This window comes from Bos mutus, chromosome 13, assembly GCF_027580195.1.
Source record: "Bos mutus isolate GX-2022 chromosome 13, NWIPB_WYAK_1.1, whole genome shotgun sequence".
NCBI classification, from domain to species: domain Eukaryota; kingdom Metazoa; phylum Chordata; class Mammalia; order Artiodactyla; family Bovidae; genus Bos; species Bos mutus.
Genome location: NC_091629.1, coordinates 15,642,001 through 15,664,995, shown reverse-complemented (window position 1 = coordinate 15,664,995; position 22,995 = coordinate 15,642,001). Strand labels below are relative to the sequence as shown.

General features: G+C 44.7%; 1 protein-coding gene across 12 annotated transcripts in view; it reads right to left on the bottom strand.

Moving 5' to 3' along the window:
* Positions 1–273: 273 nt before the first annotated feature.
* The window catches only part of BCAS1 (brain enriched myelin associated protein 1), a 100,012-nt gene continuing 77,290 nt past the window's right edge, over positions 274–22,995 (bottom strand). For 6 of the 12 annotated variants that reach the window (XM_070381002.1, XM_070381008.1, XM_070381004.1 and 3 more), the window contains 4 exons: positions 16,106–16,279; positions 9,106–9,171; positions 2,880–3,149; positions 274–1,437 (listed from right to left, as the gene is read on the bottom strand). In XM_070381002.1, the coding sequence (XP_070237103.1) occupies positions 1,363–1,437; positions 2,880–3,149; positions 9,106–9,171; positions 16,106–16,279 (585 nt within the window). In that variant the 3' untranslated portion in view covers positions 274–1,362. The remainder of the gene's footprint in view (positions 1,438–2,879; positions 3,150–9,105; positions 9,172–16,105; positions 16,280–22,995) is intronic. The other 6 variants (XM_070381011.1, XM_070381012.1, XM_070381013.1 and 3 more) reach the window with 3 other exon arrangements.

The window sequence follows — 22,995 nt, the reverse complement described above, 5'->3', positions numbered from 1 at the left end:
CACCTGCACTGAGTCTCTGTGTCAGGCTCTGCTCTGTCAGTGTGGCCAGAGGCAGTGTGTATATGTTACACATCTGTGTGTGCACATGCATATGTGCAAATATACACGTGTACACATCTGTGTGCACATGCCCACGTATGAGGAAATCGAGGAAGATCTGGGAGAGGAAATAAGACGGGGAAGCATCGATTTTCTGACATGCAAGATAAAGCCATCTCAGACAGAGAGACGAGACCTGCTTTAAAAGCTGAACATTAAAAGATCGTTCAGATGTCAACGTATTTTTTTTTATTAAATCAGAAAAAGATACAGTATACATGATATCAGTCAATCATATGGCTAGGTTTTGAACTACATTTTAATACACCATGGTCCTATGTACTCCTCTGTACAAGTATTAAAAAAAACTCAGGTATTTGAATAATCTTCTGTAAATTTTTATTATTAACTGGGGTTATGGGAGGGTTTTATCAGAGCACATCCTGAGAACATTAGGAAATTACAGACAGACTTGAGATAAGTGTCAGACAGAACAGATGAAGCAAGCCCCTCAGCCATCTGAGAAACATTAATAATGTAAGATTGCAGAGACCAAATCTTTGTTAGGGACACGGATGCAGGAGGAAAACGGAGACCTTGGCGCCCCCTAGTGTTGCAAAAATAAACTCGCAACGTATTTTATTTGGTTTGGTTTGGGTTTTGTTTTTTTTTTTTGAAATTGTAATCCTCGCCCTTGTCACTGAGCCTCAAAAAGCAACTGTTTTTCCAAATCATGTCAAGTCCTCTCCAGTCAATCTTTTCCCTCTCGTCCATAACGTTCAAGGACCCTATTTGAAAAACAACTCTTATTCATTCCTTTGTCATTCCCCACACATTCCATTCCAGAAAATTGGCAACCTCCCAACAACACACAGCCCACGGTCTCCCTCCTTGAAACGTGAACTTAAACAAACGGATTTTCGCCTCTCCTCTTCAAGCCGAGAGGATGAGCACGCCTTGACTACAAAGCTTAATTCCTTCCAGCAGTCTTTTCCCTTCTGCAACTTACTTGCCCCTCGCCATTTTTCATAACTTAACCAGAATGCAGTCCTCTCTGCCCCTCCCCAAACCTGCTTGGGACCCATCTTCAGACCTGGCTAGTTAACCTGCTAAGCCATCTTTTCAGTTATTTACCAGGGAAGACTGGACCAGAGACGTAAATAATACACCTCAATATACAACAACTCAGGCTTAATTCGGAGACAGACTTTCATGGGATGGCCATCAGAAGAAAAAATATACAGATGGAGAGGGTTTGGGGGGAAACAGAGTCGGGAGGAGACATCTCGGTGGAGGAACCTGATGGGAGCCGTGAAGATTTGTTTACTTGGATTTGCCTGCTGGTCCGATGGACACGGGGTCTGTTTGCACTTGAGCATCCAACATCCGCTTCGGTCCCTGGAGGAAATAACAAAAGAACGTGAAGATCTGTCATGTCAACAATAGCAATCACCAGTTATTTAGCATTTTATGCCAGGTGCTGTCCTAAATAAATACGCCGTATTCGTGGGTGGTGGGTAAGAGAATGGTCTCCGGTGAGCTGCCCGAGTTCCATGCCTGTGTATATTCCTTTCTAGCTTTGTGAAATCTTGGACAAATGACTGAACTCTCTGTGCTTCAGTTTCCTCATCTTTAGAATAAAAGGGATGACATTTATCTCAACGAAGGTGATGACATGTATCTCAGAGAGCTGTTCTAAGACAAGGCGAGTCCTGGCTTATGATGTGCTAAGAACAGTACCTGGGGATGTGGGGGTAGTGTAGAAAACCGTCCCCAGGTAGATCTAATTTCCATCAACCCTCTGTTCACTTTCTAACCGTATTGGCTGTTTACTTTGCTTACAAAACGTATCTCTGCAAAGTTCTCATGTAACACCAAGCAGGCTGCTTTCTATCTGAATCCGAGCAGGTAAAGAAGGACGAGAGAGGGGCCAGAATGAAGGCCGCCACCAGGAGGGCAAAGGTCACGTGGGGAGCGGCTGGCGCTGTAGCTTCTGGGGAGGGAGGCTGGGCTGGGAGGGGCCGAGGGCAGCTGGAGGCTCCTTTTCCGTAGGTGACGAGGTGGCAGTGGTTCCCTGACTGGTGACGGGCCTGCTGCTAGCATTGCCCTCTCAGGAGAGGGGTCAGGCAACCCCCGGGGAAACGTGCCCAGCCTGGAAGCCCTCGGGGCTGGACTGGATCCTTGCAAAGTGGCAGGAAAGCCCTCCCTTCTTCACCACTGTTGGAGTCTCGTGACAACAGGAAGATGGAGGGATTAAGGAAGAAGCGTTTCTACCCCAAAGGGATGTTGCCATCATTAAAGAGGTGACGAATGCAAGGAAGCCTGGCCTCAGACAAAGGGCTCGGTGGCGTGAACAAGACTTAGTGTCTACCCACCGCTCACCATCTCTGCGGGCATCACGGTGCCAAAGCGCCATCAGCGCTCCAAGGCGGTCCGAGAAGTGTGCTGCCTGACTATCTCTTCTGCTGCGGCCTCTTTGGCCATTTCTGCACTGTAGCAGCAAACCAGCCCAGGAAGGCTATAAGCAAGGGTCCAGCGTTTCCTGGCTGAACAGCTGGAATAGCTTCCCTGCTCACGTGGGAGCGGGCCAGTACTCTGCGCAGCCCGCACAGCTGGCTGAGCTGCCCACGGCCGGAAACGGAGCTCCTGTTTTCCGCCCTGCGCCAGCACCTCACGCACCTGCACGCACCGGGCTCTCTGCCCCTGGCCCCCAGCAGGCGCTCAGGGTTTGTCTGGCAAAGGTCTGGCCACCTGGTGGCCAGCCAGCTGGTCGCCTTTGGAGGCGGGACCCACAGCCGGGGCCCAAAAGCCCCGAGAGGGGAGGCGCCCCGACTACCCACCAGGCCCTTGAAGAAGCCCCCGAGGGACTGCCGCCGCTTCTCGGGTCTCTTCTGGGGCTTGTCCCCGTTCGGCAGCGAGTTCGCCTCTGCGGCAGCCGGCTCCACGCCCAGGGCCGGCTCTTTGGCTTCCTGCCTGTTGCCCTTCTGCTTGTTGGTCTCCGCGGCTGCCTTCTTGTCCTTGGACGGGCCCTCTTTGCCTTTCTGGCCTGCAGCTGCAGCTGCCGCTTCCGGCTGTGGCGGAGCGACCACCTTCTCCGTGGGGTCCGAGGTCTAGAGCAAGTTCAAACAAAGTGCATTTTTAGTGGCGGCAAGACAACACTCAGGAGCAGGTGAATAAATACGTTCAGACAGAGATGTTCAAAGGTTGGATGGTGTCTGTGTACTTGTGAGTCCTGGATGAGATGGAAAAAAATAAGAAAAGATGTGTAAATACTTTCATGGTATGAAATCACAGAGGGGACATTTATTTACCAATCTGATCATTCATTCACTGATGAATGCTTCCCTGGCAAGCATTTTTTACTCCTTCTAGAACTACAAGCTGGGTTTTCCTTGGAGAACCACTCTTCCCTCTGGTTTATTCCCTGTGGTTTTCACACCTAATTTCATCCTTGGACAAGGACACGTGACCCAGACCTGGCCAACCAGAGCATTGTGTATGACGGAGCTGCTGGGATTGGTTCGGACTGGCCAAACACAGCTAAACCTGAGCTGATCTCAAAGCTTTGCCAAAACAAGCGAGAGAGAGGTCTGTTCCCTTTCCTTTGAGCCGGAAGCTGTGAAGATAAAAGCCTGGAGCTTCAGGAACCGTCAACACTTCTAGGAAAAAAATCTGCTTGAAAAAGAAACCCGGGGACACAGAGGAAAAGCAGAGATGAGAGCTGAAGAGCGAGAAAGGGAGAAAGACCCCACGTAGCGCTGCCATCGCATATGCCCCGATCTAGCTGTTCCTGAAGCCCCCTTTTCGCATGAGCCGGCTGTGAGAGGCTTTCTCCCACTTGCACCACGTGTGCCTTTCCTTGGGTACGCCTCCTCTTCTCTACATGATTGTCTCCCTTAATCTCTGGTGTGACACTGCCACTTCATAAAACAGCAGTAAAAGAAGGCAATTGTTTTATTTGTAGTTTTGAATGGACATATTTTCATGGTAAAACGCAATGTTCGCAATCCTACTTGGTTCCTATGGTTTGGAGGACTGAGGCTGCAAAATCCAAAATTCTAGGTAAATTACAGACGACCAAAAATCTGTTAGGAGGTCAAAGCCTTTTCCCCACAGTTCACTTGAACTGAAATGACACTGGGGGCCATACAGATAAAATAAAAATGTGAAAGAGGCTAAGGGTTGGGATAATCAGTGCTGACCTTATCTCCCCACTTGTAAAAGGCTGACTTTATTTTTGGGGGCTCCAAAATCACTGCAGATGGTGACTGCAGCCATGAAATTAAAAGACGCTTACTCCTTGGAAGGAAAGTTATGACCAACCTAGACAGCATATTAAAAAGCAGAGACATTACTTTGCCAACAAAGGTCCGTCTAGTCAAGGCTATGGTTTTTCCTGTGGTCATGTATGGATGTGAGAGTTGGACTGTAAAGAAAGCTGAGTGCTGAAGAATTGATGCTTTTAAACTGTGGTGTTGGAGAAGACTCTTGAGAGTCCCTTGGACTGCAAGGAGATCCAACCAGTCCATCCTAAAGGAGATCAGTCCTGGGTGTTCATTGGAAGGACTGATGTTGAAGCTAAAACTCCATTACTTTGGCCACCTGATTCGAAGAGCTGACTCACTGGAAAAGACTCTGATACTGGGAAAGATTGACGGCAGGAGGGGAAGGGGACGACAGAGGATGAGATGGCTGGATGGCATCACCGACTCAATGGACATGAGTTTGAGCAAGCTCCGGGAGTTGGTGATGGACAGGGAGGCCTGGCGTGCTGCGGCTCTTGGGGTCGCAAAGAGTCGGACACAACTGAGCGACTGAACTGAACTGAAAAGCCACCTAAGGCCAAAGAAATATTTCTCTAGTGTAAGAAAAACAGTTCAAGCAATGCTGGCCTAGATGTTGGGGAGACAGATCGGAGCAGGGGAGACTGTGGTGAGCTGAAGATCAGATGCCTTGTTTAAAAGGGCAACAGCTGCTCAGATCCACCAAAGATATGATTAGATTATAGCTCGGCACTGTCAGATCTTCTGTTGTTTTTCAGTGGAAACTTGAACTCGAATTACAGTAAATGCAAAATATGTTTATTTAAAAATACTGACAGCAGAAGCTTTAAAGCCCTGTTGACAGCAAACAACCACAGCGCAATTATTGCTGCGGCTGCATTTGGCCCACTGGGTCCACATTCACAACTTGTGACTCATAAAACTTGGGTCACAGAGCTTCTACGGCAATGTGGGAGTTTTGATTCAGAAGGTAGAGAGTAATCATTTCACATCAGTGGATCGATCAAACACACCTCTTAGACATGAGCAAGAAGACAGAGAAAAATTTCCAGGTCCTGAAGCCTTCCCCAGACTGCAGCACCCTGGAGGAAGGGATTCCTCGGAGCAAAGCCTCAGGCATCCAGGGCTCCCCAAGCAGCTGCTGTACCAGCACACCTCCTGAGCGTTTCTGTCGGATCCCAGCTGCCTAAGTTGTAGCAGATGCTCAGATGTCAAGTATGACAGGCACCCAGAGCAGACACTCGCCTTACAAGGAGGCAGACACCCCCAGCACGCTGCTCTGCAGAAAGGCAGAAAGCAGCAACCCTGCCACCCATGTTCCCACACCCCGTTAACTGGCTTTGCCCCACAGAGGATTTTAAGACACAGCGAGTAACTGAGAGCTCAGTGTCTGGAGTCAACAGAACATGGGGTGGCTCTGGTTCATCACATCCTTGCTGAGTGACCGGGAATAAACGGTGTGACCTCTCAGCTTCCTCTTCTGGATAGGAGTAACAATAGAGCAACGGAATCGTACCTCATGACGCTGTGAGGACTGCAGCAGCTGGTGATGGAAAGCCCACGGAGGACGTGGTGCCTGGGTGCCCAACACAAAGGGGGCAACTGTCTTGGCCTCTCTGGGCGTGAGGGCGTTCCAGGACATGGAACTTACAGCTTTAAAACCAGGAAGTTAAGTGTGCTCGGTTGTGTCCGACTCTGCGACCGCATGGACTGTAGCCCGCTGGGCTCCTCCGTCCGTGGGATTCTGCAGGCAGGAATACTGGAGTGGGTTGCCATTTCCTCCTCCAGGGAAACTTCCCGACTCAGGGATCGAACCCATGTCTCTTGAGTCTCCTTCGTTGCAGGTGGATTCTTTACCGCTAGCTCCACCTGGGAAGCCCCCACACCAGGAAAGTCCTGGGCAAACTGGGACGAATTGGTCCTCCTGGCTTAACACTCATTGGTGGCTTTGAGGGATGGGAGGTCCCAGTGCCGGGTACAGAGGAGGTGCTCAGGGAATACTTGCTGGATTGGGTGCCCCTGTGCCTCACTGGCCTCGTCCTGGCCCTGTTCATTCTGCTACAGCCACCAGGGGCTTTTCTCCCTTGCAGAAGCTGACTCTGAAAGCGGAGCCTCCTCCTGGCTACGCTGCTGCTCGGGGTGTCTCAGGGCTTCAGGGGCCGCGTCTTTTCCATCAGGTCTCAGCTTAGCTGTGCTCCTTGGAGACGCAGCCCCAGCTGAGAGAGTCTGAGGAAGCCTGACCCCCTTCTTGGGGAACACTGCTGAGTTTTCTTTATGTTTGGGATTTCTTTGCTCATGTGGAAGTGTTCTGACTCCCTCTGATGGAAGGGAAGCTCTAGAGGATAAGACTCCTCTGAGTTTCTTCTATCGCTCTATATCCAGCACCTCGCCTGACACATGGTAAGTCTGGAATGAATGGCCAGCAACTGGCCTTCCCAATGTTTCCAAAACATTTCCCTTAGCTCATCACTCAGGTGTGAAGTGGGGCGTCCCCACAAACAGCTCTCCTTTGATACTGTGTTTTTTTTTTTTAAGAAAGGAGCCTTCAGTGGGTCATGTCTATTTACCACATGGTTACGCCATCCCTATTAGCTTAATTAAAAAAAAAATAGCTTAGAAGCTAAATTTGGAAACAATACATGGCTGAGTCCTTTCCTTCAAAATGAGCTAAGAGTCTGAACAGTGTATGATTGCTTTGTCATGAAATGCAGAAGATTTAGAATCTTTGCTTGGGGTTTGACCCTATACATTCTGAAAATTTATAACAAAACTTATTCACATCTGAATCATCTGAGTGCGTCCCCTCCTAGAACCCAGGGACGTTGGCAGGAAGCTGGAGGACAAGATCATCAGAAGGTCCCATTTGATTCAGACACTGGAAGCCAAGCCAGGCTGGGAATTCCTTGTGCTTTCTCTTTGTGGAAGCATCAGTTAAGGCTTTTATACCTCAGAGAGGGAGAATCTAAAAGGAGCAGAGACTGTCTACCCCTCCTCCTAAAATTAAACTAAACATTTGTCATCTCCCAATACTACACACAAATCTTCTCATGTCTGTATCCAAGACCCTGGAAAACAGAACTCTCGAAACATTCCTAGATGAGTGTAAATAGAATGACATTTCCAGCTCGTTCAGATCTCCAGTGACTACAGTCAGATTGTAGAATCAAAATGATGGGCATAACTGATTCACTGTCAGATTCCAGACAAAATGTACAAACACATGTAAATATTCCATAGTGAACAACAGAAGTTTATCATGTTTCCAAGACAGTACCCTTTGGGATTTTTAGTTCCAAAGGGGTCTAGAATATAGGTTTGGAGGAAGGGTGGGTATAGTAGTCAGTTAAAAAAGAAAGATAAAAACAATGTGAATGCTGTAAAAGGCAATATATTACATGTTGAAATGTGTAAGAGAAACCAACTATTATGGAAGTATAAATAATAAATTATTTAGTAATTGCTAGAATGTGTGTTTGTGTATGAACAACATTACAGGGTAGTAATTTATCGTCAGAAGCCATAATAGTAATGAAACAGCAGCAGAGGGTGTGACTTTATAAGCTGAAGTCCTAACCAGTGTGAAAGTGTGTGGAGTAAGGAAGAACTGGGTTGGCCAAACATTCGTTCAGGTTCTTCTGTAAGATATTACAGCAACTACAATCCAGTGACTCCTCTCCACCAGGAATGTTCTACGTGCTCCACACGTATAGATCCATCCAAATATGACAGCCCTATAAAGCAGTGCGTTTCCTAGCCCCATTATACAGATGAGGAAACTGAGGCCTGGAGGGATTGGTAACTTGCCTTTAGTCACACAACCAAAAAACAGCTGAGCCAGGATTCAAACCCAGGCAGTCTGAAGCCTGCAGCCCATACACTTAACCATGTCTCCGTATCACCAAAATTAGAAGAAGAATATTAATGACATTTTTTTGGAGGTATATTTCTAAGTTAAGAAAGAGTACAGATTATAAAATAGGATGTTGAGCGTGAAAGGATTCCCACTGGGGAAAAAAAGGATATGTACAGTTATACAAACATAACTGTTTCTCCAGGATAGAGAAAATGATAGAAACAGCCCGCATGACCCCCCGTCTTCCGCTCATCTATTCCAGAAGTAGCTGCTACTGTGTACCAGGCACCATGCAGTGTGATAAAAAAAAAGAACAGGTCCCTGGTCCCTTCCTTGCTCCACAAGCGCCCCAGACAGGGGTGGGAAGGGGAAGGGAGACAGACGACTAGCGGACAGACGACTTCCTGCAACGTGTGACGAGTGCCATGGAGTAAAAGAACGAGGTGCAGAGACGATGGGTGGGAAGGGAACAGGTTTTTGAGGAGGTGACGTTTAAGCCAAGATGTGAAGGACGAGGAGGAATTATCCATGTGCAGAGAGGGAAGAGCGTGTGTGAGACTTTACAGTAAGAAATAGCTGAGGAAAGCCAGCTTGTCCTTGAGAGTATTTGGAGTAAAGACTTAAGGCTAATTAATGTCATAAAGATGGGGCCCTCAACTAGTAGGAACAGTGTCTTTATAAGAAGAAAAATCAAAACACTCATTTTCTCTCCTCTCTATGGTACCGTACGGTAGCTCATGCTGATAAACACAGTAATGAACATTTATTGCGTCTTCCAAGTCCAAGACGGTGCCTGGTATACAGTAGGTGCCCGACCTAGAGATGTCAGATGTGTTGGCTGCGGTTGAGAACTGACTGGGCATGAGGCTCGAAAGAACCAAGAACATAGCAGCTAAACCCACCACCGAACCGAGGTTACAGATCACTTACTTGGTAGCTGGAGTCTTTCTCATTTATTTCTTCAGAGTGGGTGATCCCTCCATCCCCTTTCACTGACTAAAATAACAAACAGACAATGGCCTTTCAGCGACCAGAAGCACAGCAACAGGGAAAATGCAAGGGAAGTTCTGAAATGGATGACCTCAGTCATTCACTGCTGAGGTGCAAGGCCAAGAAAATGGAAGACCAACGAGAAACGCGCTGCTCATGAGACAGAATTCCCGTGCGGTCTGTAACCAGAGTCTGGCTAAATTCAAGTGTTGGTTTCCAAAAACAACAATAAAGGTCTTAAATCCTGAGATTATGTTATTCTGGGGTAAATAAGTGATGATGAAAATACTGATGTTGGAACCAGGACATCAGAGAACACACAGAATGTATGAGTTAGTAAATGAAGAGTAAACCGCTGGTAGCGTTTAGGTGGTGGGTGTTTTGTTGTAGTCCGTTTTGCCCCTTGTAGAGAGATGGGTTATGTTGAACATTCTCTTTTCCGATGCTTAGCACCCCCGCCGTGGCCAGTGGCATCAGGACGTGCTGAATGGGGTTGAAGTCACAGCTTTGGCTCCTTACACTGACAATCTAAGCTAGAGGCTCTACCAGCGTGATACTGGCGCCAGCCGCTTTAGCCTCTCCTGAGAGCTGTCCAGCCCAAAGGCAATCGAGGATCTGTTCTCTGCAGGTTAGACCCGTTCAGGTGGAAACTGGCTGTCTCCTCCCTCTAGGCTTCCTGCATTGCTCTACAAGGCCCGTCTTCTTGAGAACAGTTAGCAGGGAAAAGGGTTCTTGGTTATTATTTTGTTCCCTACAACCAGCTCCTTCAGGTCTCACCTAAAAGTTTGACCTCTTTGGGGTTCCTGGGGCCTCTAAAATTCGGGCTGTGTTGTCACTGACTCTCCTACTCAAACACGCTCTATAGTGTCCTTTAGAACACAGGGCCCTGCCCTCATGAGCTGGCCGTTAGGGAATGCTGAAAGGCAGAAACCAACCAAAGTGATTTTGTAAGGAAAAGCCGAATGGACATTAGGAGTCATGTTACATCCCCCTCGGACAGAGATTTTTAACTTCCCTAAGTTTAATTGTTCCAATGTGCTAGTGCTGGGTACCTGCCACTTTAAGACTGAGATCTGCCTTCTTCTGTCTTCCCTCTGTTGCTAGCCTTTGGTGGGAGTTGGGGGAGGGCGGCTTGGATTGAATCTGCAGATTCCCTGGGCAGTAGTGGATCTAGGCTACAATCTTGAAAAGAGACCCTCAGGATGCCAGGGAAATCACTGCAAAGAAGTTCAAAGTCTTTACAAAAAGTAAAGGAGACTGCCTTGAGCTTTTTCGTGATTCTTCTCTGCTGTTCGTTTTGAGGTACAGTTTAGTAACTGCCTTGAGCTTTTTCGTGACTATTCTCTGCTGTTCGTTTTGAGGTACAGTTTAGTAACTGCCTTGAGCTTTTTCGTGACTATTCTCTGCTGTTCGTTTTGAGGTACAGTTTAGTAACTGCCTTGAGCTTTTTCGTGATTATTCTCTGCGTTCGTTTTGAGGTATAGTTTAGTAGTTGAGTTGCTAAGTCGTGTTGGGCCCTTTCGACCTGTCCATGGGATTTCCCAGGCAAGAATACTGCAGTGGGTTGCCATTTCCTTCTCCAGAGGGTCTTCCCAACCCAAGGATCAAACCTGGGTCTCCTGCATCGACTGAGCTACCAAGCTGCACTTGTGGAAAGGTGACTATACGTGAGTTTAGACAGAGTCTTGTTAAGTCTGTCTGCTGTCTCTTCAACATCAGCAGGTACTGACAGTTACTTCCCTGCTTCCTCCCTCCCTCCCTTCTTCTTTCCTCTCTCCCTCTCTCTCACATTCTTTCCACCCCTTCTCTTTCCTCTCTGCAGAGCCCTCTTTCAGTGATAAATTAAAATAGTTCCTGTTGGGCTTTGTACTCAAAGGACTATAACCACAGCAGCTTATTTTTCCCCCAGCTGTCAAAAATAACAGACTTGGTGTTTAAAGAGATGAAAAAATCCTTTCAGAGACTATTTAGTACTTTAAAGAACAGTCTGAAGACTATTAAGTAATTTCGGAGATTTCCCAGTGTGATATTATTGAGCAACTTTCTTTACAGAGTTTATTTTTATTCATGGGAATCAAAGACGAAGCATCTCAGGGCTTGGATTCGCAACCAAGCCTTGCATGTTAATAAAATCACTTTTTAAATGTCTTTCATTGTGCCATGCATGACTATAGCTTCATTCCCAAAGAATGTTTGAAGCATCTCCAATATACATCACTTATTCAAAATCCTAGTGGAAATGTTTGGTGGTCAGTTCCCATCTCTTTGAAAGGAATGCAAATGTATTTTGATAGAGATCTACTTCAACTGAAGTTGATATTTAAAAGAAGAATTGGGATGACATTTTATTTTAGCGAGTACAATAGCCTGGTTGTTTACTAAATCAGCCCCATTACAACAGATTCCAGGAACTGGATCTGCTAGAAAGCTCCAAGATAAACAAAGGTTTTGAGTCCAACCTTTGTGTTTTACCAAGAGGCTCACTTGAAACGGAATTGGACAATTCAGACAAAATGAAACAGCCAACATAAATCTTATTTTAGTGGCAAGTACATTCAGAAAACTTGTGTCCAAGCATTACGAAAGTCATGGATTAATTCTCCTATCTTTTGCTTGGTCGTATTTTCAGGTAAGTGTCATTTCAGGTAAGCCCAACACATAAACATGATGTTTCCACAGAGAACATGAATAAGAAAATCACAAAAGTGGACCTTTGGCTGTTCTATCTGCTTTTAAATTAAACAGCTCCCGGAAGCACAGGAAGCATCACTAACACGCGAGTGCCAGGGTGAGCTTTAGAGGCAACGAAAGCCCGAGTGTGCGTTCTGCCTCTGCTGGTCACAACTCCGTGACCTTGGGCAGGTCGCTTAAACGCCGAGTCTTCAATACCCGCATTTGCACAGTGGGGCAGTAAGAGGGTTTGCGGGCGGGGACTTTGGGTTATAAACGAGTTGATGCACGCGCTGTGCTCGGCACAGGACTGGCCACGTAATTTGCATGCGATAAACAAACGGTAGCTATTATTATTACTATTAATAGCTGAGACCCGCCAAATGACTATAGAGTCCCCTTTCAGGGTGGGAAGGAATGCCAAATCTCTGGTGAAGCCAGGAATTGCCCCAAACAAATGCTACTTTAAAAAGCCTTTCCTTAAAGAACAACTTGGTATTCATATTTTAATACTCGGGAGGAATCCAAGATTAAAAACTTTGGCTAAAAGACTCCCGTGTTTTGTTTAAGAGTTAACCTTACAAACAAGTCTCTTTTTTTCCATGAGACAGTCCATGTCAGCAGGTTTTCTTGGACTTACTAGATTGATGCAATTAACAAAACCCCTCTGATTTCATGGCTGTCTCATTTGGGCATTTAATTTCCCCAGTATTAAAGTTTAAGAGTCTTTCTTATCTAAGCCTGAGATGGTTATTCCAACAAAGAGTTTCTTACAAAATCAACGGTCCAAAGAAAGAGACAGGAGGAGGATTAAAGGAAGCGCTGTGCAACAGTTTGCAGGAGAAAGCACTTCTCAAGAGTAAGGTGTTATTAATATTGACAGAGTGAAAATCTACGCCTTTATGCTTCCATCCACCACCTTTCTGCTTTCATCTGCCCACCTGGTTTGTGGGTACCCGAATACAGGTCTCTACCCACTCACTTTGTAAAAAGACACGAGTGCTTCAAACAGCCAATTTCTGACACACCGTTGAATGAATACACGTAGGTATCGCTTTCTATTTAGGGTGGACAGATGTCTTAGCCATTCCTCGTAATTGTTTCCAAAGTCTGCAGGAGCCCATGGGATGTTTGTAAAGTGCTACATCTACACGTGGTCAATGTGATCCTAGGACTTATATGACTCTGCTTTCTTTTCCTGGAAATATAATTATTTGAAAAATGATTTTTATGAAAGAATAATTTCTGGGAAAAAAGATCTCTTTAGAAATCAACTGGGCAATGCATTTATTAAAAAAAAATTCAGCCAAGAGGTACTTTGCCATGAGATAGTAAAATACGCTATCTGAAAGAAATTTAAGGGAAGTGAAGACTAGAAAGTAGAAAATCAATGGTCAGATGAATTGAAACCCTGATTACAAAATGAGGGTGATGTATTTGCAATTGAGTTTTCTCTTCTATTAAAGTCAATTATTTTTAAAAATTTATTTATTTGTAATTAAAGGATGATTAAATTAAATTAAATTTACAATATTGGCTCATTACTAAATAAAAATATACTGTTTTACAATATACAATATTGTAAAACTTTACAATATTGTATATTTTATAATATTGGCTCATTACAATATTGGCTCATTACTAAAGTCAATTAATATTAAAAACTATATTCTGCTAAAAATATCTGAAGTCAGTTTAAAATATTTACTTATTCAATTATAATGCTTAAGCACATACTCAAAAAAGAAAAAAGAAAAACCCCATAGTGATGGGCTAGATGCTGTCTATCTTCAAGCTCTTAGACAAGATTTTTATTTTTCCTACAAAAATCCAAAGACTTTGTTTGGAAGCCATGAAATGTTAACTGGAAGTGTTTCCTGAAATTAATTGCTAATTGCCATCTTGCAGGAGTGTACTCCATGGGGATATTAACACCTGTGCAGAAAATAGGTTATAAAGAGGTTCATGCAGTTTGGTGAAGCAGCTGAGGTTGTGAGTCGAAAATACATGGTGTGTGCTCACTGAATGTGGCATAGACTTCAAAACAAATCTGTTTTCTTTGCTAGGTTTTGTTCTCCATGAGGACGGGGACCACATCTGTTTATGCTCATCGTTCATCTCTGCTGCCTGCAACATAGTGGGAGCTTAGTGATATTTGTTGAGTAAGTGAGTAAATGAAATGCAGAAAGTCGGAAACAAACCAAACGTCCATCAGTAGAGCAAAGGTTCATCAGAACATGATAATGTAATGATAATTTAGTATATTTCTATGTAATGATAAGTCAGCATGTTTATATATATTCAGTATAATCAGGATAATTCAGTAATGTCAATGAATAATTAGGATATCTGGAATTTTAGGGGAAACCCCAACCATCATGGAAGCGTAGGGGTTTGAACATTAATAGGAGGCACTAATATTCAAATCCCAGGTCTAAGCTTTTTAATGGGAAAGAGGAAATAAGAGTAATGGACACTGTGAGCCCTGATGCTGTGAACTGACTGCGGGTTACTTGGGGAAATTATGTCCTTTTCCACCTCATCCGTATCCTGCAGAAAATCGATTCTAAGGGACTCTTATTTCCAATTTGTTGGCCTAACAGTTCAGACTTACAGTTTTTACTGCTGTAAAACATCCCCAAACATCACCCAGTGGATGACTCTGGAGGATGCGTTTAAACAGGGGACCTCACTTGAATTCAAGGATGTGTTTGGAATGGATGCAGTGGGTGGTTGAGAGGCCTTTCCATGCTTTATCTGGAGTCGCTCATATCTTTCTCTCTTTTAAAGGAAGAAGTCTCATGTCAATTATTTGGAAGACAAAGTCATTCTGTTTGCCTTTTCTTTTTTTTTGTATCTCTCAGCTCCATCCAGAAATGAGAAAGCTGGATCACCCTCAGCGTTGTGATGAGTTATTTGGGGATCCCATTTGTAATTCAGATGGGTTGCCAGAGAGAGGCCAAATGTTCTTTTCCTTCCTGATGTAAAAATTGATTTAAAAATCTCAAATCTCGAGGCCTGTTTTCAGTGCCAAACTGCAGAATGACTGGCCAGGAAGATGGATGGGGTCCCGGTCATGCAGACTGCCTACCGCTTCTTACTCCATGAGGAGTCAGCAATAAAAGAAAATGATTCCCATCAACAATCTCTGACAGTGATTTTTAATATGCCTCATCTCCCACTGGCAAGGGTTTTGTTCTGTTTTGTTTTGTGGACTAGAAAGAATTCCTTAACAGGTTGAGCTTGTGAAATTAGAGAGTTGTTTTCTCAAAGGATTAAATTCCCAAATACTCCTGGAAATAAAGGCACACTATAATGAAATTCTTGCTTTTCATTAAAAGAGAATTAAACCAATGACCTTTTACATGTTTTTGTTTTTTGTTTTGTATTCCAAACGATTGGGGTTTGATTGCATTATATTATTTAAGTTCCCGGATGTTTAAATATTTAATATACATAACTCTTCATAGACACCCAAAGATGTCTGCCCACATTCTTTCAATGCTATAGAAGTTAAGAAGGGCAAATTCACCAGCTAAATTACACACGCTATTAGGAAATTGTCATTTCCTTTCATATCATATCCTGTCTGGAATTGTCTTTAAACAGGCTTTGCCCAAATTTGTGTCACCCACACATCCCCTTCAAAAGTTTTCCAACATCAAAATATAAATTGAACCATTTATTACTCAATCCTTTAAAAACGCCTTATGTTCTTTATGGAAGGGAGTTTCCTTTATTTTCAAAGGAAACTGCATATTATTACCATAACGAGGAAAGCAGAACCGCTTGCCAAAAACAGAAGGAAACTTTTAAAAATAAATAAAATTAAAACTAAATAACACAATTTCCAGGTGGTTACTGTTGGCTGCCACGGCTCAGGAGCCTAGGCGACCTCTTCCTTTGTTGAGAAGGAAGTTAGCAGGGGTTAAGGGTTACTGGATGGCATCACTGACTCGATGGACGTGAGTCTGAGTGAACTCCGGGAGTTGGTGATGGACAGGGAGGCCTGGCGTGCTGCGATTCATGGGGTCGCAAAGAGTTGGACGTGACTGAGCGACCGAACTGAACTGAACTGAAGGGTTAAGGAAAATAAACAACGAGGAGACATTCTCTGTGACTGAGTCAGCAGGATGAAAGGGATTTTTGGTGTTTAGTTGGTATTCCTTCCATGCTACCTAGAGCCCTGGCTGACCACCTGCCTTGGGCTCTTGGGTCTCAGAAGCTGGCGCGGGCATCTCAGCCGCCCTGAGCCGGAAGCAGAGCTTACCATCTGTCTGAGGAGCGCCATCAGGGAGGGCCTCGGGGCTTTGCGTTCTTCTCTCCTGGGTGCTTCTTCTGCCGGCTCGGGTGTGCGCTCTCCTTCTTCGCCGAGATCCACTGTTTGTAAGGCTGACTCTACTTCCTCAGACTTTACAGCCTCTACTGGCGACTCACACACCACCTGGATTGTTCGGCCAGGTGATAAGACAGTGGGGGAAAAAAACCATCCCCAGACATGCTTTATACAGTGGGTCCTGGCTGTCCCCTCACCCACATGGTTGCTGCAGTTTGGAGCCTGGAGCCCTTTCTACACGGGCACGTCGTCAGGAAGTACCCGCCACACCACGTGCTCTCCAAAGACACGGATTCAGAAGAGGCAAACGTCCTGCCCGGTGAAGCCACACGCTCCGGCTGAGGACGCCCTTTTAGGAAAGGCGCGTCACCGCGCATTCGGTACCTCTTCACTCTATTAGACGCTATTAGACCCTATTAGATTTGGGCTCCCGTAGAGGAGAGTCACACTCGGCTTACGGGCACATTCGGTACCTTTTCACTCTATTAGACGCTATTAGACCCTATTAGATTTGGGCTCCCGTAGAGGAGAGTCACACTCGGCTTACGGGAAAATCGGGCGTCACCATTGGCTTGAGAGTCCGAAGCTGAGACGGTGGCAGGACGGTTCCCACCGCACAGCCTAGCTCCCCACCGCGGAGAGAAACCCCCGCCTCTCGGAAAGGATGGCGGGACGCCCTCTCTTCCATGGCCTCGACTTCTCAGTACCACTTCCCACTCCTCCTCAGACGAGCCACTTGCTCCTGTTGCTTCACTGGAGTCCCTGCTCTCAGAAGCAGGGAGAACTCGGCAAAGGCACGCTAAGCCCCGCACGGTCCTCAGTGAGCTGTCTGAGCGGTTGCTGACGCGGGGCTGAGACAGGAGCCCTGCCCTTAGACAACTCACCTGAGCCCCGACTCCAGACCTGTCTGTCTGCATCGCCTCACTCCCTCTGCGCTGTGCTCGCTACACCTGGGGCGGCTTTTGTGTTTGCATTTGTCCTGGCAACAGGACATCTGGCCTGGAGAGAGTTTTATAGCTTCCTTTTTGTTTCCGCAGGCAGGGGTTGGCAAACTTCTACCAAATTCTTTCCAGAGTCTGCTTGGGGATGGCCCCTGAGCTAAGAATAGATTCTACATTTTTAAAGGGTTGGAAAAATTGTTTAAAAAGATGGAAAAATTGGCAACAGAAACCCTATGTAGCCAGCAAAATCTGAAACATTCACTATCTGGCCATTTCCACAAACGCTTGCCGTCTCTGCCTCAGAGAGAAGTCTCTAGAGTCAATGGCCTCTCTGCATTTGTTTTGGCTGGTACCAGACCCCTAGCCTCCTCCAAATTCTTTTCTTGCTGTTAGAGTTGAGGGGAGGGGAACAGAGTCATTTCCAGAAACACAGCATGATTGTGGAGAAAATATTTTCCTTTCTTCATGCAGAAAATATCACTGGTTTGTAAATAACCCAAATGATCTGAATTGAGAAGGACCCTTCATTCTATACTGTCAGTTGAAGCAAGAAGGCATCCATCAACAAACCAACATACACACATCCTAAAATACGGCAATTAAATCATAGCACTCTCTCCCCACCTTCCGTTTCTTAGGGTATTGACGAGTTCCAGCATTTCCTCTTCGTAATCTAAGATCTAGGTTGGGGAATTATGAAGTCAAAAGTCCCAGAATGCAAGGTAGGTGGCGTCAGCATGGACTGACCAGGCCTAAGACAAAAAGGAGGGGACTGTGGCAAACGAAAGTAAGTTGTCCCATCAAAAGATGTGAAGAGGCTAAAAGTACTGCACTGGCCAACAAAGCATGTTTGTAATGAGGTTTCTGCTGCTGGGATGCTGAGCTTTGACCCAGGCCTGTCTTTAGGAAACCAGGCATTGACTAGGGCCAACTAAGAGACTGGATTGGCGGTCAAGTGTGGTCCTGGATTGCTACATCCGGGACTGACTTAATTCAATTTCATTTCTGTAAAATAAATTCCAGCCGAAGAGTTGGCAGTCTGCTACAGTGACTGTGAGTGCAGCGTCCAGCGCCAGCCAGCCTGGGCCTAAATCCAGACTCTGCCCCTCCCAGGGGCTCTAAGCCAAGGTCCCCACTCAACGTCCCTGCACCTTGGTTTTCTCATTTCTTGATGGGGATAGTATGACACATCAGAAAGTTGTTTTGAGAATTACATCAGGCAACATATTTAAAGTTCTTAGAACTGTGCCTGACACACAGGAAGCATTCAGTTAATACCAGTGGTTGTCACTTTGAGAGTGTGGGCATGAATTATCTGGAATCGCCCACCATGCACGACTCCACTGTTTAGGAAAGATATCAACAACTATGTCTTATTATGTCGGATGCGCAAGGTATTTTTAATATGTTACCTCAGTAAAGGACTACTGAGTTACTCAAGCAAGCTCAGTCTAGTCTACAGATGAAGCATCTGAATGAGCGAATGACATACCAACAGGTAATTAGCCATTTCAATGAGGATGGAGCTGTTTACCAGTAACCAAATACCTAATAGTGTCTTAACAAATAACAGTATGGAACAGGACGTTATGGGGTTGGCTTGGTGGCTCCACAAAGTTTCTAAGAACCCGGGCTCTTGCTACCCTCCGACTCTGCCATTCTTGGCTTTCCACCCTTTTATTTGCTACCTTATGGGCATAAAGTAGCTGCCACAGCCTCAGGTATCACATCCTAAACCCAATGTCCTAAGAAGGAAGGAAGGTCACAACTAAAAATTTTCTCCAAGTGAATTTCTGTATTTTGATCCTCTAACTCAGAGTACATCTCATTGGCCAAACGTAGGTCACATTCTTATCCCTAGATTAATTATTGCTGAAGAAAATGGGATTTGGTTTAGACAAATCACAACCAAATACTTGGGGCTGTGGTAGTGACCAAGCTTACCTAAGATCAAGGGGAAAAGGGTACAGGAATGAGAAATGGCCGTTAGGTAGGTAATGAACAGAGACTAACTCACTGTCTGGGTTTAGAATTTTTGTGTGGTTGAACCAGCAAGTTACCTCTGTGTGTGTGTGTGTGTGTGTGGTGTAGGGACAAGAGGGCAATTACTCATATGATAAAATGACCGTATGGCAATAACTTTGTAAATCAACTTTGAGTGGCAATGGTTTCTTGCTGGGCCTTTCCAAATGTCAAGAGGTGTCACCTTATAAATCCTAGCCCACAGTCCATTCTTTGAAACACAACTGTTTCAATAGGGAAAAAAAAGAGACTTCTGGAGACTCTCATTAGCTTTGAAGTCAGGCCAAGAAGTTGGCTTGCAGCAGCCAAGGGGAAAAAAAAGATCCATTAACATCCAGTGTGGAAATCTAGAAGGATTTGAGCTAAGTGAGGATCTTATTTACATATACAGACATGAGAATTTGATTTTTATTTGGATAGTTTTCTGATTTCTTTCCAGGCCAGAGCTTTGGAAAAAATGCTATTCCTTATTCAGAATATATGACTGCCTCTGAACATTTTAACTGGGTGTGATGGGCATAGTGAAACCCAGATTTGCACTCTATTTTAGAATTAAATCTCTTTTGCTTGATTTCAACTGTCTTTCAGTTGCTAAGTCATGTCCAATGTTTTGCAACCCCATAGTCTGTAGCTCACCAGGCTTCTCTGTCCATAGGGTCATGTCCAGGCAGGCATACTGGTGTGGGTTGCCATTTCCTTTTGCACGGGATCTTCCCAGACCAGGGACTGAACCCTCATCATCTGCATTGGCAGGTGGATTCTTCACCACTGAGCTACCAGGGAGGCCCTTGGTTTCAGTAGGGCATGTTATATGTTGCAGGAAGATGGCTAGTGCAATTCACACCAACAATACACATTTCAGCAAAACGCTTCACTTTTGCCTCTAATATTATACCATATTTACTCTTGAAATTTGGTTTATATAGTTTTTACTAGAGCTATGAGTTTCAGAAAGTGATTTATAGCAAAATTGGTTTCCTCCACTTAAACTTCACCTATGCCATGATAATATTGACAATTTTTATTTTAGACTTTTTTTAGATTCTTTCTGATTTGATTTATAACCTGTCATTTATAACCTGTTACTTGACTGCAAAGATATTGTAGTGATTTTACTTTTATACCCAACTCACAGCTGATACACAGCATAAGTGAAGGGGGAAAAAGGATTTTTACTACTGAAAACCCCTGGGGCTGGGGCTTGGGTGTTACTGCAATACAACCCGGCCGATGCTGACTAATAAAGCATGCAAACCCATTTAAGTCAATGAAAAAGAACAAATTCCAGGCCATGTAGGGTTGCTGCTGGACGAGTCTCTCCTTTATTCTGCACTGACCGACGTGCTGTTGAAAATCTGAGAAAGTAGCCAGGCCAGAAGGCTAAGCCAAGGGAGAGCGTGAGGGCCAACAGATTTCACTTTCTTTTTCTCCAGGTAGAGCTGGGTGTTCTCTCACTTACAACTGACAACTTCCTAAGAAAAACAACCGAACTACCTGTTCCCCTGATGGCAGAGCTTCTTGGGAAGGAAAGCTCTTCTCCCCTCATGAGTTAGAACACGACCTCAGGTTAACCAGTGTTCCAGATGTTTTCAGATTATAATGAAAGGATTCAATATTCTCTGTAATTGGGATAAATAAAAACTTGCCCCTGATAGAACCAGAGGTTTATTCTATGAAAAGAGTTCATTGGTTTAAAAAAACCTTACTTTTCTTTTCATGAAAAAATTTGAAATCACTCTGCTCTTTGATTTGGGCTGGTTGATAGGTCAGTTTGGGGAACTCATGGTAGAGATATTTTTTTAAAGTAAATTCAACCACATTTTAGACATAAGAAGTTGCGAGTGAAAGGGCTCTTGTAATGTGGTTAACGACACCTATTTGTCCCGTTCTGAAAGTTTAGAGTACAGTCCATTGCTTTGACTACCACCACCTCTTTTGCTCAGGAGAAGGAAATTAAACCAATTAATTGTTTTTCATACATCTTCACTCCATGTAGACACTGAGTCAGCTGGGAGGTGTGTAATTTCCCAAGGAAGTAGAAACCCTGATCCCTGGGAAGCGCCCACTTCCTGGTGTTACACCGCATGTGCACTGACGTTCCTGCAGGGGGCGGTAGACTTCCTGCAAAAGGCCCTGAGCTGACTCCACTCTGCCCTCGCGGCAGCAGCCATAGACTGGGCAAAGGAAGGAAGGTGTCTGTGTTCTAATAAAACTTTATCTATAAACGCTGAAATTTGAATTTTGTATAATTTTCATATATCACAAAATATTATTCTTCTTTTGATTTTTTTTTCCAACCATTCAAAATGTAAGACCCATTCTTTCTTAGCCTGTGGGTCACACAAACACAGGTGATGGGCTAGATTTGGCCCGTGAACTGCAGTTTGCCAACCCCTGAATTACTGAGTTCTTTTGTGTTTCAGGCATTATTCATGTAATTCTCACAAGAATAAGGATTCTTACAAGCGGTAAGTCATATTATTACGGCCATTTAAGAGATGAGGAAACTGAGGTCCAAAAGGTGGCACAGCCTGGGGGTGATGGGCCCAAGATCACAACGCACTTACCGTATTCTTTTCAACTAGTTGTCAATTAGGAGATGAAATGTGGAATCTTAAAATGAGAACATTACGGGTAGGGCTAAGCAATTTAAAGCATTTTAAAATGCTTCTTTATTTTCTTGACAAAATATTTTGCGTTCGCTTGCATCTCGATCTGATTTTGTGTTATCTTTTGGTATCAATCATTTAACTCTAATTCATGTTATTTTTGTGTTCTAAATTTCACAGTAGAAAATAAGACGCTTTATATTTGCCAGTTAGAGATCTGCTCTGCACTTGCATATGCAAGCTGCAAGAGACACGGGATTCCTCAGGATTCCTACACACAGGCATACAAAAAGACGTTCCACTTCAAAAAACATGGAACTTGGAAGCTAACAGATGCTTTGGATTTAACATGCAGCTTTTAAATTTAAAGTTCCTGGGAAGAAGACTCAAAGAGTTCCCCCTTGTAGGGTGCTGAAATGGAGAGTTAGAGTCTCTAGAAAATAGCCAGTAATACTCTTGAGAATTTTCTGGAGTTACAAGAGTCCTGAGGTTTACAAGCTAGTAAGTTTGGCTCCAAAAAGGGGGAGGGAGAAGGGGAATAGAGGGAGAGAGAAGGAAGGAAGAAGGAAGACAGGAAGGAGGGAGGGAGGAAAGAGAAAGAAGCAACAACAGGACAAAGCAGATTCCAAAGCTCTCTCTCCCAGCAAGAATTACGACACAGCCATTCCAATTTTCACTCCACACCACAGACAACATTTCTGGACATATCTGGATTTCCGACTTCTGCTCAGTTCCAGCAATTAAATAAAAGTGAAAACACAAGCCCCGTCCATGGCAAGCAAACAAGAGACATCTCGGAAGAGCCAAACATATTTTGCTTTGGCAAAATGGTAACAATCAGTTTCTATCTTAAGGAGTTGTGAGCCCACTTTTAACATTTTTTCCAAAGACTGCACTTCTTTTAGAGCAGACAGCTGCTGCTTTGGGTCTGACACTCCCGAGGCCAATTTGTTCATCTCCCTGGAACATGTTTTGGAATGATACATTTGTGTGATGGCTTACACGGAGCCATCTTCTTAGACATGAATGCACTGTCTTGAAAGTCTTGACCATCACTCTTGGAAATTAAAGCCCCCAAAGAGAGTGAGGCTCAACTTGTGTCTGTCAAGTGTAGACCCATGGAGTCAGCTCTCCTGCCCAAGAGAATGTCTCACAGCATCTAGTGCAGCAGTATGCTCTGATGCCTGGGTACCTGTCCTGGGTACCACCCACGGTTAGTAGAGAATCTAGGTTGCCATGGAAATAAAAGCGA